Genomic DNA, 13,857 nt, shown 5'->3' with positions numbered 1-13,857 from the left:
AGCAAAAATATCGTAGGTATACTGGCAAGCCACAATTTGCTAGCGTCACATACAGGATAGAAATCACAAGCAAGGATAACTGCATTTCTTTGCAATGAACTGGAAAAGAGGAAAACTCTAAAACACCTCTTGTGCTGCATTGCTGGAACCCGAATGAAATGCTTAGGAGCTCTAACATACAATATGAGAAGTTAGAATGCCTCTCAGGGTTTGAGCTTCAGGGCTTCCTTAGATTTGAAGAAGTCTACTACAAAGAAACGTAAAAGTGTATGTGATGGCTTTCAGCCAGTGAGGACAACCTAACCTAATCTAATCTATCGCTGAAATTTGCACTCTTATTAACACTTTGGTGACCGGTGACGAGTTAACTCGTCTTTTCATGCCCAAACGTTGTTGACCGGTGACGAGTTAACTCGTCATTGCACTTGCATTATCTATTTCACTTTTTGACACCCAGGGCGATATAGAATATTGCAAACACTTGGCGTATCGGGTTTAGTCGTGTCCGCTCTATAACAAAAAAATTACTTTTCTTAGTATTTCGATTTCTATCACAATTTGAGTAAAATTTCAAGAATTTCAACCATGACGGAACGTATCGGCGAAGAACTTTTTTAATGAATTATACGCGGTAGTTTATCTGATTGTCCGAGTGATTTCGAAATAAATTGTAGTGATTCCGAAAGTGATGAATCTGACATTATACCACCAAAACGACAAAAAAGAAATGCTATAGAATCCGATAGTGAAAGAATGTTTTACTTTCATATTCAATTACAAAAAAATAGGCGGTGACATGGCATAGTTTCTGCGTAAAATTACCGGTCAGCAAAGTGTTAACATAAGTAAGGACTAAACTCTGATGAGGATGCCGACATTACGAAAGTGGACTAGGAATAGAAGTAAGTGAACACAAAGAGGCTGGTGATACTTGAACAAATGCGCTTGACCATGAGCGGCCTGAAATGCTCTCACTTTCATTTATAAATATCGGTCAGTCCACAAGTTCGTGCGTATTTTACTCATAATTTCACTTTTGTACGATTTTTGCATACAAAAAATTATTCGCGGAATATAACGGAACTATTTATAATATATTTTCTTTGATATATTGTGCATTGAACAAGTGATTTTGATCGCGGAAACTTCGAACGCGTATAAGAGGCATATTTTGCATTTTTTTTATCAAATTTGACAGTCGGTATGATAGCTCAGAGGTTAAATTCATCGCATCGAACAGTTCAAAGGCAACTGGTTCGGTTGGGAAAGGTTTCAAAGCTGGGAAAATGGGTTTCGCATAGACTTTCCGTCACCAACCGTCAGCAGATAGTGAATGTGTGTTCTCAGCTGCTGCAACGGCTTGAAAATGCAAGTTTTTTGAACCGTATCGTTCCTGGTGATGAAAAAAGGGTCCTTTACAATAACCCTGTTTGCAAACGCCAATGGTTAGATAAAGATGAAACACCAGAACCGACCCCTAGAGATGACCTTCACCCCAAGAAGATTCTCCTGTCTATTTGGTGGGATATGGCCGGTATTGTTTATTATGAACTTCTGGAACCAAACCAGAGGATAATTACTGATTACTATTCCCATCAGCTATCAAACCTGAATGAGGCATTTAACAAAAATCGGCCGTCTTTAGTGAATAGACGCAAAGTTTTGTTTCACCACGACAACGCATCCACCATACTATCCGTATATTGCATCTTGTGATTATCACCTCCTCTTTCAACAAGAACTACTCCTCAGAAGAAGCTATAAAAAGGGATATCGAAGCGTATTTTGGCTCCAAGGACAAAAAATTTTTTGAGCAGGGAATTAAAAATTTGCCTAAACGTTGGGAAGACATGGTAAATAATGAAGGAAAATATTGATTAATAAATACTTTAAACATCTTTCTTATTAATCTTAAAACCACCTTTAAAAAACGCACGAACTTATGGACTGACCTGATAATTAGGAAAACTATCCTTCGTGCGTTCAAAATAAATCATTTGACAAAGTGACTTGTCATATACAAGAGGGAGAAGAGTAAAAGTTTGTTTCAAATCAAAGGTAAAATCTGAGTGTCATGGCAATGACCCGAGGCCATGTGGTTGTGCATTTATAATCAATCAAGCTTACCTCTATGACTTTGCTTTTGGCTTCAGCCCATACACACTGAGATGAAACTCTCATTTGTATTATAACTACTTACATAAATATAAACATGGGTTTATCCTTTCATTAAAATACGTACCGCTCAATGCCAGAAAGTCGAGGATGACGATATTTGCGCGACAAGAGCAGACCACCGCCCCATGCAGCCTAAAAAGAAATGTAGACAAGAAAGGAAATACAATAAGTGAAAACAAATATTTGCAAATCTCTTTTGATACATTTCTTCTTTCTTTTTTTTCACTTTTCTCAGTTACTCACATCCACGTGCAACCAGCAGTTGTACTTCTGGCAAATATCTGCTATCTCGTTGATGTTGTCAAAGGCACCCAATACTGTGGTGCCGGCGGTGGCATTCACGAAGAAGGGAATGTGCCCCTTGGCCTTTCGCTCCAATATCAAACGCTCCAACTCCGACGTGATCATTTTGCCGCGCTCATCAGAGGGCACCATAACGCAATGATCCGTGCCTAGGCCACATACGGCAGCGCATGATTTCACCGAGTAGTGACACTGATCAGAGGTGAACATGACCAATTGTCCGGGCAGACCAGCGGCTCCGTGTTCCTTGTAGTTGGGGAACATTTTGTGGCGTGCAGCCAAGAATGCATACAAGTTGGAGATCGAGCCACCGGGTGCCAGAATAGAGTCTCCACCATCCCAGCCAATGATTTGGCGCATTTTCGAAAGAACCACATTCTCCATTAATATGAAAACGGGAGCAATCTCGTATGTGAACATGTTGGTATTGGCAGTTGCAGTCAACCACTCGCCAGCCATGGAGATGATGTCCAGTCCACATGAAAGCTGATTGAAGAAGTGTGGATGTCCTGTGAATGATGAAGAAAGGCGAATACATTCCTAAATGGTTAGAAAGTAATATAATAGAAGAATCGAACTGTGTACACACATACTTGTACGAGTATACACAAGCATGAACATTTGCTACAATAACATACAAATGTTTTTATATTCAAAGTTAGTGAGAGCGGAATGGACACAGAAAACTATTTCCACGCTCAGAATGTGCCCAAAAGCAGCAGTTGGAGTTGTTCTATTGAAAATTAATGATGCTGAATAATTTTGTTAGGGAGTGAAATTAAATTTGAAATTTTGCTTTCTTCTAACACTTCAGCGACGAATTGGATCTTTAAGAAAACTGCGCGTTTTGTGTAATTTTTGGTTTTTTTGTCGCCCACAAAAAGGTGGAAAGGCATAGAGCCTTTGGTTTTGGATAGCTGAGACCACTAAACGCTAAGACCAAATGCCGTCAGCTGCTTGTACAGGAAGCTCCTCCATAGTTTAATTAGCGATTTTCTGAGCTGTTACCAGAAATGTTTTTTTTTCACTGGCCAGCTGCAAGAGAAAATGTGCATGTCACATATGTTTTAATGCCGTTTCACGGCACCTCCGAATGGCAGATGTTTTTTTATGAGGCACTTTTTCATGGCTGAAATACACTCGGAGGTTTGCTTTTATCTGTCGAGGATCTCTTGCTAAAAATAAAACAATTTTTATAATTTGGTGTTTCAGTGGGTCTCGAACCCGGGCCTTATCGAATGGTAGTTACGCAAAACGCCATTTTCCTATGGCGGCTGTCATAGTACTAAATACTAAAAATAATTCAAGCCGCCAAAACCTGTCTGACTTATAGAGCCGAGAACTATAAAATAAGTTTCCGAGCGTTCTTTCTTTCTCAGTGAATTTACCGTACGAACTCACCTACTTCTACTTAGGTTTTTTGTGGGCACTTTATACGAATCTAACACCGAAAAATCAGTAGAGGATTAAATAAAGATTTTCACAAATTAAAATGGATTTAGGAGAGGACTAATGGTGATACATAACCTCAAATATATATCACTAATGATCGAAATTTTTGTACTTCTAAACCGTAGTATGCGATCACTGCACGGCGATCACGATTGGTGATCAATAGGGTTCGGATTCGAAATTCCGGGCATGAAACACCAAATGATAAAAAGTGTTTTTCCTAGTAACTTAGTAGCTCACAGCATATAATGGCAAAGCCGTCTTCAAAAAATCCCCATAAAAAACCATCTGCCATTCGGATTAAAACTGTAGGCCCTTCAATTTGGCGCCTCCAACAGGAAAAGTTCGCCAAAATATCCAAAAAAGGTGTAAGCGGCCGTTATGTATATATATACTTAGTTTTGCCATAAGTTCTGTTAGAAGTTAAGTCTGTTTTATTATAATACTTTTTTAATGAAATTAATTTTATTTAATCATGTAATTAATAATAAACAAATTTTAATTTTCCATTCGAAATGGTCATCATTTGCTTTTACACAAGCCTTTAACCGATTAGGCCATTCAGTTAATGCAGCACGCGCGCTTTTCATGGGTATTGACGTCGCTGGTTCAATCAAAGATTGTTTGAGACTTTCCAAATTTCTGTGATGTCTTCGACAGGCGCTGTTCTCCAATTCTGACCACAAACCGTAGTCCAATGGATTCAGATCTGCACTTATTGAAAACTTCTTCAACAGTGAACATTTTTTCATCTCTTGCTCAGTTGAGCGACGGAAGGCTTACATGGGGAGATCATCTTTAATTAGTCTTGGCATGGATCTGGTCGATACATTCATTTCTCTGGACATGATTTTCTGCTTTCGAAGGGGATTCCTGCGAATTCTTTCTCGAATGGCTTTTATGGCTGCACTGGTTCGAACCACGCGAGGACGACCACTTCTTATTCTGTTTGTCACTTCAGACGTTTGGGAAAAACGATTGGTCGTGCGGTAAGCAAACATTCTCAAAATATTCAGTTTTTTTAGCAATTCGTAAATTTCACTTGCATTTTTACCACTCTTTTGTAATGCAATCACTGCAATGTGATTTTCTTAGCTCCCAACTCCATTGTTAAGAAGCGAAATTTGCCTCGAAACTGAGTATAATTTATGAGTAGACAATGCATACTAACAAAATCAAAATTAACGGAACTTTTTTCTGCGAATTTATTCTCGCCGTATGCAATGTAAAATTTGTCATGGAATTTATGGCAAGACTAAGGATCTTACTTATATATGAACCAAAATATTTCGAAAACTCTGACGTGCTTTGAGCTTAGGTTCGGATTCAGCTTATGAAAACCTTTCGAAAAAGTATATTTTAGAACTTGGTTGAAAATTTGTGCCGATTAGCGAATTGAGCCGTTTGAGTAAAACAAAAAAAAAAAAACGCACGACTCATGACGCGCACGTATTCCACAGCAGAGGCTGGTGATGCCTAGAAATACGCCATGGGGTATTTCGTCCCCTTAGTATAACAATAGCCTATGTGCTCATAGGCTATTATTTTTTTATTGAATTTTTGGATTCTTCGTCGTCGATTTTATATGTGGTCAAAATTTTGTCAAATTCTAGTTCCACAAAGTGAGTCAAAACGTCAGTCAAAAAATAATAAATATTTACAGACATAACGAGATTTGAGTGAGAGCTACTTTCGACAAAAAGTTTGAAATTCATTTTCTCAAAACATCAAAAAATTTATAGGCTATTTTAATACTAAGGGGACGATTTGATGAATTGAAAATGCATACTGTGAACCCGATATACCTCAAATGTCAATCTTCCGACTGAGTAAATATGAAATATTTTACCATGAGTATTAAACGTCAGGAGTTTAAAAACATTTTTGGTAATGAACCCCTCTAACGCCATTTATATATATTGCCAGATTAATCAATAGTACTTAGCTAAAGCGTGCCTCAGATTACTTAAAAATTTATTTCACTGATGTTGTACGCAGTAATGTAGGGTTAACGCAGTGCTCACTTTCAACTTACTGCTTCATAAGCCAATTTTCTAAGCGACTGAAATGATAAACAAAAAGCGCAATTTACTGCATACTTAAAGGCGAGTAGAATACCAAATTAATCCTAAATTCGTTTAAACAAAGAAAACGCTCTCATAAAGTCTGTCGAACTGAAGATATTCTGAAATAGTTGCCATATCAGTCATACTATACACATACATACACAAAATACTTTTGAAAAAAAAAACAAAGATATTATTTCCCAAAAAAAAATTTCTGAATAGACTTTTCGACTACTCATACTGCGTTAGCCTCTACTTTCCCAAAGTTCTTTTAAGAAAATGATTTCATTCATGTTTCTGGCTCGGCTGGACTTTGCAGTAGCGCATGCTGTCAACCCAGTTTCCCAATTTTCTGACTCTATCTCACGAAAGGCTCGTCTTAATGGCCGGATTGGATTTATTGCATAATATCGGTCCGTCACGTTACCCCACAAAAAAGTATAACGGCGTCAAATCGCAGCCCCATGGCTGATAACGCGATTACCGAACTTGGCGAGCAAAAGATCAATTGCGGCATGGTACGCCATTTTGCTAAAATCAAGTCCAAGCTCGTGCTTTCAATTTCCGTTAAACGGGTATCTGCAGTACTCACTATTTACCGAAATGGGGTTTCCAGCAGCATTTGCAAAAATTCACACCAAACTGTCAATATATGAGCATGCATTTACTTCTTGATGATTGCGTGCAAGGTTTCTGATCTGAGTTTAGCTCGTTCAAATAGCCGCCGAGATAAAAATCAGAAAAAATGATTTCTCGAGTAAAATTGTTGTCAATACGAGCTGCTCTAAGACCAAAGCTGCGAAGCGATAACGAAGCGCATGGTAGTGTGCCTTCAATTGCTGATTCATTTGGAATATTTTGCAATATTTCCCAACGTTGTTTATGCGTAAAGTGATGCATTTCGTTCCTCTGAGATATTTTCCTGGCTTTTTGCCAACGAAAAAAGCTGTCACTGCCAAAATCACATATGAAAAAAAAAACACCATTTGGAAATGGAAATACTTTCTTATACTAAATATTTCCAGAGGCATCAACTTAAAGAGGCCTTTCCATTATTAGCGCCTGTCTGTCACAACGTCACCCAGCGTAATTATTTGGAGCGGCAGGTTCTTTGCGCCTTGAACGGCATGAGAGAGGCGATAGAGGAGTGACGATGAGTCTTAACGTGGCAGCAGATGTGCTTGGCAGCTACGTGGCAATTTACCCTCTCCAAGGCGAGTCTTTTTTGAATGAAACGGCTTTCTACTGTCAAATAGAAAATTGCAATTTTTATTTCTATTCCATTCTCAGCAAAACGTTAAATGCAATCAAGAAGCGGAAATAATGCCTACCACGTTTAACTGAGACAATAAAGCGTCCAGGCATCGACCGATGAAAATGAGTACTCATATTTTTATTGTATGGCTTTTGTGGAGCGTCGGGAAACACGCATGAGCGCAGTTCAATGCAGCTATACATATTCGAGGCCGAGGCCGCCCTAACAAGGTCGGCCAACAGTCGCCAGACTCCGGCGCATCTGGCGTTTCCGCTTAGGTCTGATTATTTCGAGTGTAAAATCGATACAGTTTATATGCATGTATGTGTGTATGTATAAGTATATGGAAAATGCGAAAAGAAAATTATGAGGCAACTGAGTGCATGTGAAAGTGACAGTAAGCATTCAATATTTTAAATATAGTGCTCTAAATCCCATTGTGTTGCATAAGACTCATTCCACATTTCAGTAGTGCTAGTGGGTTCATAAATTGCTCATTTATTGTGGCTAATTGCGAATTACTGCACCACAGCAACCAACTGGGTAGCAGGCGAAATCCCCAACAGCGCACTGAATGAATTCGCAAACAAACAAGAAACAAATCTAAAAGTAAACAAAAATACAAACAGCAAACAAAGCACAACACTCGGCTTTGTAAATGGTACATGAACCCAGTTAGATTGAATGAACAACGACAAAGAGGAAGAGAAAAGAGTGAACTTCACAAGGGGATGATGAGCGAACCCTTCGTCTTAAGTCTGTCTCTTTAAATGCCGGGTGCCATAAGTCGTGTGATTAAAAACCCATTGCCTCAAGCCTTGAAAGCGTCATTCATGTCAAGCAAGCAGCGGACCAGCTGCGTCCAACTAGCAGCATTTCCAAATGGAGTGAACCATTTGTCTTGACGGGATCTGTATGATTTAACGAAAGCAAACATTTCAATTTGCACGGTGTGTCGTCGGCAGTGGCACAGTTGGCCAAATGCACAGCTACACTTCCGTTCACCCTCTCCACACCGCACAGCTATTGCTACTGCAAACGTCCTCTGTACTCTCTGCCAGTCATTCATTCGTCCATTCAACCATTCATTCGCATCAAAGGATCAGCGTGCAGCGAGTCAGAAAATAACAACGGATTTTGATTAAAGCTCTCTTCTCCGGCACAGTCGAAGATATGGACATGTCGACATACATAGAAGTACAACTCCAACGTATTGTCATACTGACATGTGCGCCCGCTTGATGCCAACTATGGAGAGGGAAATTGTGTGAGCAGTTGGGTTGAGAGTCTTTGGTGAGTGTGGGTGTGTATGTGTGTAAAAGAGGGTTGGCAGCAGCATATTATGTTGCCAATATGGAGTGCGGGGGATTACGTGGGATTATGGATCATAAATGGGATTTTTATCGCAGTTACGAAATAATAGCAAGAGAATTTGTGTGCCTGCCGGAGAAGTTTTGAGAGGATAGGTGAGATTTGATGGCGCGCACATTAAAGTTAAACGTAAAAGTCATTGAAAAAAGACAAGTCAATGTTTGTGGATTACCTTTTTGTGCAAGACAGCATCATTTGTACTTTAAAAACTGATGGGAGTGCAAAATTGCGTAGGTTTAGTAAAATGAAAGTATCAAATTATAAAACAAAAGTATTTTATTAATTCTTAAACCTCGGTTTTAGACCGTTGTTTTACAGGGCAACATCACTCTTTCTTAATCAAGATAAAAAAAACAAAACCATACCAGAGGCTTGTAGGGTACTATCATCCCAGTATTCAAAAGGTGACAAAAAAGAACCAAATAATTAGGGAGGCATCACTACTTACCTTGCTCAATGTCAAACCTCTTCACAAAAATAATTGCAGCGGAAATACCAAAACACCGTTTGTATAAAGAGCAACAAGGCTCCTGGAAAAACATATTGACTTTAGACGCCATATTCATAATGAAATAAATTGTAGAAAATCGTTGGCATTGAACAAACCAGTTCAATGTTTTTGTTTTTTGTCGGCACAACTAGCAAGCGCAGCACACACACAACATTAAGTCCATTGTACGGTACAACATTAAGTCTATTGTACTGCACTCGGGTTCCCTTTGAAATTTTCTTGAAATCTACCCGACCTCCGAAGAAATCTTAGTAGATTTTATGGTACCAAGGAGCCAAGGTGGTCGTTTTGTAACACATCAGTGCCAAAGACAGGGTAGACCTACAAAAATTGGCCTGCCGTCTTACCTTCTTCTCCATATGCTGAGCAGAGGCGCTGTCTGAAATGTCCACCCTTTCCATAGAAAGTGGTCCAATCAACTGCCTACAGTCCCTTCTGCTTAATGACAGGAGGATCTGCGACATTCGGTCGGAGATCAGTTTTGATCATCTGCAGATCTTACTGAAACTTTCGACAGGGTCAGACTGAAAGGCGTTGTGACTAAAAGAAATGTTGCGAGAAGTATGATGCCACTCTCTTTCCATCTAAGGAGGAGTGGAATAGGGGATTCTCTCTAAACAACTTCGACACTATAGTCTATACGGATGGCAGTAAAATGGGTTGCGGTGTTGGAGCTGATATATATTCTCACAGACTTAAAATTGAGAAATCTGTGCGTCTTCCTAAACCAGCAGTGTCTTCCAGGCGGAACTACTGGCAATTGGGGAATACTGTAGGCTACTAATCGCAGATTTCTCTTTTAAGGGCAATTTCGCTATTTTTTCGGATAGCCAAGCTGCAATCCAGGCACTGGGTTCGGCTACTACAACCTCTAAAGTGGTGGAACAAAGCAGGAATAGCGTCACCATCTTGAGTGAAAAGCATAAAGTTACCTTAATCTGGATCCCGGGACATCGGAATATTGAAGGTAACGAAAAAGCAGATGAACTGACAAGAGGGGGATCTGCCATGAATAACACTATTGCAGAATCGGTATTCACACCATTAGGCGCAGTCAAGAGTACAATTTTCCAAAATTACCTCCGAATCGCGGATTGTAGGTGGAAAGACCAGACGAAATGCAAAAGCAGCAGAACGTTATGGCCCACCTACAACCTCAAGCAATCGTCGGCATTAATTAGAATGAATCGACGGGACGCCTGGAGACTAACGGCAGCCTTTTGGTCTATCGGAGAACAAGCAGCCAAAATGGGTATCCCTCACAATACATACTGTCACAGTTGTAAACAACCGGAGAAAAAAGAAACAATCTTCCATTTCCTCTGTGAATGCCCTGCCCTATGGAAAGACAGAATGTTAACCCTGGCCCAACTGCTGTTCGAGAATCTCGAACATCTGTCTGGCTTAGACGTCAACAACCTAATAAGGTTCTTAAACTGCACAGACTGGATGCTGTAAATAACCGCTAAAGAAGTTGGTAACGAGGATGTAGCAACAAAATGGTGTGGAAGAGCTAGTTGGATTCTGGAAGAATTACCACTTTAACCAACCAACCAACCAACCATGGTGGAAATAAGCAGCGATTTAAATAAGAACAACAAAACAGTCACAAAAGTAAAATCAAAGTTCGAAATCAGGAATTGGCAAGATGACAGCCTGAGCCTAGGATTATAATAGACGAAATAATAGGCCAAATCAAAATGACCTCTCCTGGATTCTGAATGACAACCGGCGAATTTAAGATCATGAGTTACGCACAAAATTTAGTACAGAGACTTCTCCTCACATTTGAGCAAGTTACCGAGGTGCCCAGATTGCAAATATTTCCGGATAAAATCAAATGCTTGGTTGCATCCAAAGATGCAAATCGGCAGTCAGCAACAAGCCGAAAAAGCAGGTTCTTGAATTAACCCATCTCGGATCAAGAATTAGCAGGAATAGAGATCTAAGAATAGAAGAAAAGCAAGAGGCGAATAAAGCAGCATCACTGTCTGGCTGCCTGAGAATGGCTGTAAGGAGGAACAAGCACATGAGGACCGAAATCAAAGTAAGAATCTACAAAACAAGCATTCGGCCAATTCTCACGTATGCTGTGGAAATATGGGCGGACACGGCTGTAACGCAAAAGACATGGGGACAGTTGAAATGAAAACACCATGTGGATATGCCGTGTGCAGCCGAGAGCCAAACTAAGAAATAAAAAGCGAACAAAGGCTTGGGGAGACCACGTCCTAAGAATACCTCATGGACGCTTGGCAAAGATAGCATTAGACGGCAAAGTTAATCGACGTAGACCACCCGGAAGACCGCCAAACGCTGATATGAGTGCTGGACATCGGGATCAGCTATACGCCAAAACTAAATACACAATATAATAAAATATGCATGTACCATATACATTGTATATAAAAAAACCTATAACTGTGTTGTCAACAAGATCAAACCTAAATAAACGATGAAGAAGAAAACCTGATGCCTAAATTTCCGAACATTTCTCGCCAGTAAGGAAATCTCGTACTGGTAAACTTCATCAAGAGTATATTTGTTACGGAGGAAACTCGTACAAAATATGCTGAAATGTAAACGCTGTGAGAGGGAGGGAGTCGGTGCTTTGTTACCGGAAAGGCCCAGATGTATATAAGACATAAGACTACCGGTTCTTCGCGTTCCCTAAACATTTGTGTGGAATGTTTAAGCTTTTATGACAACAACAGATATAATGAACATTAGAAAAAAATTGGTGAACTCGTGTTTTCTTGAGAGTCTGTTTCCTAGTCCGGTTGCGCACAGTCTAAGACCTTTTTTTTTGCATGCCTTGGCAGATGTTTAGGCAGAGGAGCTTCCTATCCAGCTGTAATGTGCTTCTTGATTTGAGTCTCAAGATTTGATGGCACAAGATCTTTCAGCATTGGAAGGAATTATGGCGGTGAATCATTGATAGTGCCAACATTAGTTCAGGTGGTCGTAGATGTAGCGATGGACTGTTAGGAAAGTACATATTTTATTAATGTCGATGTGTTTGTTTATATAAAAAAGAGTCAAATGCCGCTGCTTTGAATAATTGAATTTATTAAGCGAACAGCCTTAGAACTTATCTCGGTGAGAAATGTTTGCACAGGCGGACAAAAACCGACTTATTTACATTCGTGGCGGCGGTTCGTGTGCCAATCACCCGTTGCTCAGAGACAACAGGTTTAGCACTCGTTCAAAATCAAATTTGTCTTTGCATAATATTTGAATAATAATTACCCGCTATTGGCAACAGGCGCTAGGTAGCATATGCTCTCGTGCCAGCACTCGCCCTGCACGGCATGGTGCCTTTTTCAAGTGACATTCGAGACGTGCTTGGCTGAGTTGTGGTCGCATTAGGGTAGTTCGCCATACAATATGGGAACAATGGACAGATAACCAGATCAGCGCACTGATGCCATTTTACGGCCCATTGAATCCAGACTCTACAATTTACACCTTTCACTTGCAGACCTGGCATATACACATGCACATACAAATTTACTTAAATAGCGGCAGAGGGTGAGTGCTTGTATGCATGTATTCTACTAATACTTGAAAAGCGAGTATCTCTTATTTTTCTCGACAAATATTGTGGCTGGAATAAGTGCCAAATCAATCAAAATCTCATACCGTCAAAGGATTGAAAGCCAAAAGTCGTGTGACACCAACCAAACTCACCAAACTCAGCACTTTTGCGTCATGAATGCCACACTGATTCCATTGTGAAGGAGTGGTGTTGCCCGCCCCTTCGAGCGCTTCCTAATCGAATTTGCCACGTGACCGCAATTGTGTTTGAAGTAGCGATAATAAGCGTATTTATGGCACTTCGAAGACGAGACGTGCCACACAACTACGTGGCGTTTGGCGCAGGAGAGATACTCAAACCCAACGGCACACCATCAACCGGATTCGGTTGCCTTGCTGCGGAAGTGCTAGCGATGACGGTGGCTTCCTGCATGTCACGCTGCTATTGGCTGCTGCTTTTATTGTTTGTGTGATTAAAAGTTTTTAATAAATTCAATTTTGCTTCATTTGTTTGGTTTTTGAATTTCGAAATTAAATTAACACCAAACAAAATACATACATACGAGTACACAGGCAAACACAATTTAGGCGAGGGAATTCGCGCACTTTCACAACGAGGCAGCAGTCAATATGTGTCAGCCGACGGCAACGAGTAAATGCCATTGCTGCCATCAACTAACAGTTTCTTAATTAATATGATAGCTAATTCGGATTTTCCTTAATACTTGTATTCGATACTTAATTTCGAGTTTTACGCCTCCCGCGCACTTACCAGTTTTCACTTGATATTTCAGTGTCGTGGCACAGTCTTCAATCAGTTGCTGCAACGTCACACCTCGATCAGGTAAGTCCAAGTTTATGAGCGTCTTCATTTCCTCTGGATGATGGAATTCGAGCACCTTCTCATTGCGATCGTTAGTCGCCTTCACGAAGTCCAATAGTACATCAATGACCTTTTGAAGGAACTCTCGCGTCTCAGCGGTAGCACTGACTGTTGTCGGCAAAAGATCTGGAAAAGAAAACGAAGGATGTAAGGTTTTTCTATTAAACATCCAGTTAAGACTAAATCTTTTTTCTTAGTTTCTGTTTGGCTCAGTTTTCGTTTCAGGCACTACTATTACGAGGGCTGCTCTTTATATTTTGCAGCACTGCGTGTGATAAGCTATAATTCGATACTTTGAAGG

At 40.1% G+C, this 13,857-nt stretch overlaps 1 protein-coding gene across 3 annotated transcripts in view; it reads right to left on the bottom strand.

Annotated features, from left to right (window-relative positions):
• The window catches only part of LOC129240783 (glutamate decarboxylase), a 67,143-nt gene that overhangs the window by 18,916 nt on the left and 34,370 nt on the right, over nt 1-13,857 (bottom strand). For all 3 annotated transcript variants that reach the window (XM_054876765.1, XM_054876764.1, XM_054876766.1), the window contains exons 3-5: nt 13,446-13,682; nt 2,422-2,990; nt 2,243-2,310 (exon numbers count right to left, since the gene is read on the bottom strand). In XM_054876765.1, coding sequence (XP_054732740.1) covers nt 2,243-2,310; nt 2,422-2,990; nt 13,446-13,682 — 874 coding nt within the window. The remainder of the gene's footprint in view (nt 1-2,242; nt 2,311-2,421; nt 2,991-13,445; nt 13,683-13,857) is intronic.

This window comes from Anastrepha obliqua, chromosome 3, assembly GCF_027943255.1.
Source record: "Anastrepha obliqua isolate idAnaObli1 chromosome 3, idAnaObli1_1.0, whole genome shotgun sequence".
Classification (NCBI taxonomy): Eukaryota; Metazoa; Arthropoda; class Insecta; order Diptera; family Tephritidae; genus Anastrepha; species Anastrepha obliqua.
Note: the sequence above shows the minus strand (reverse complement) of the source record. Positions and strands in the feature narration are given on the sequence as shown.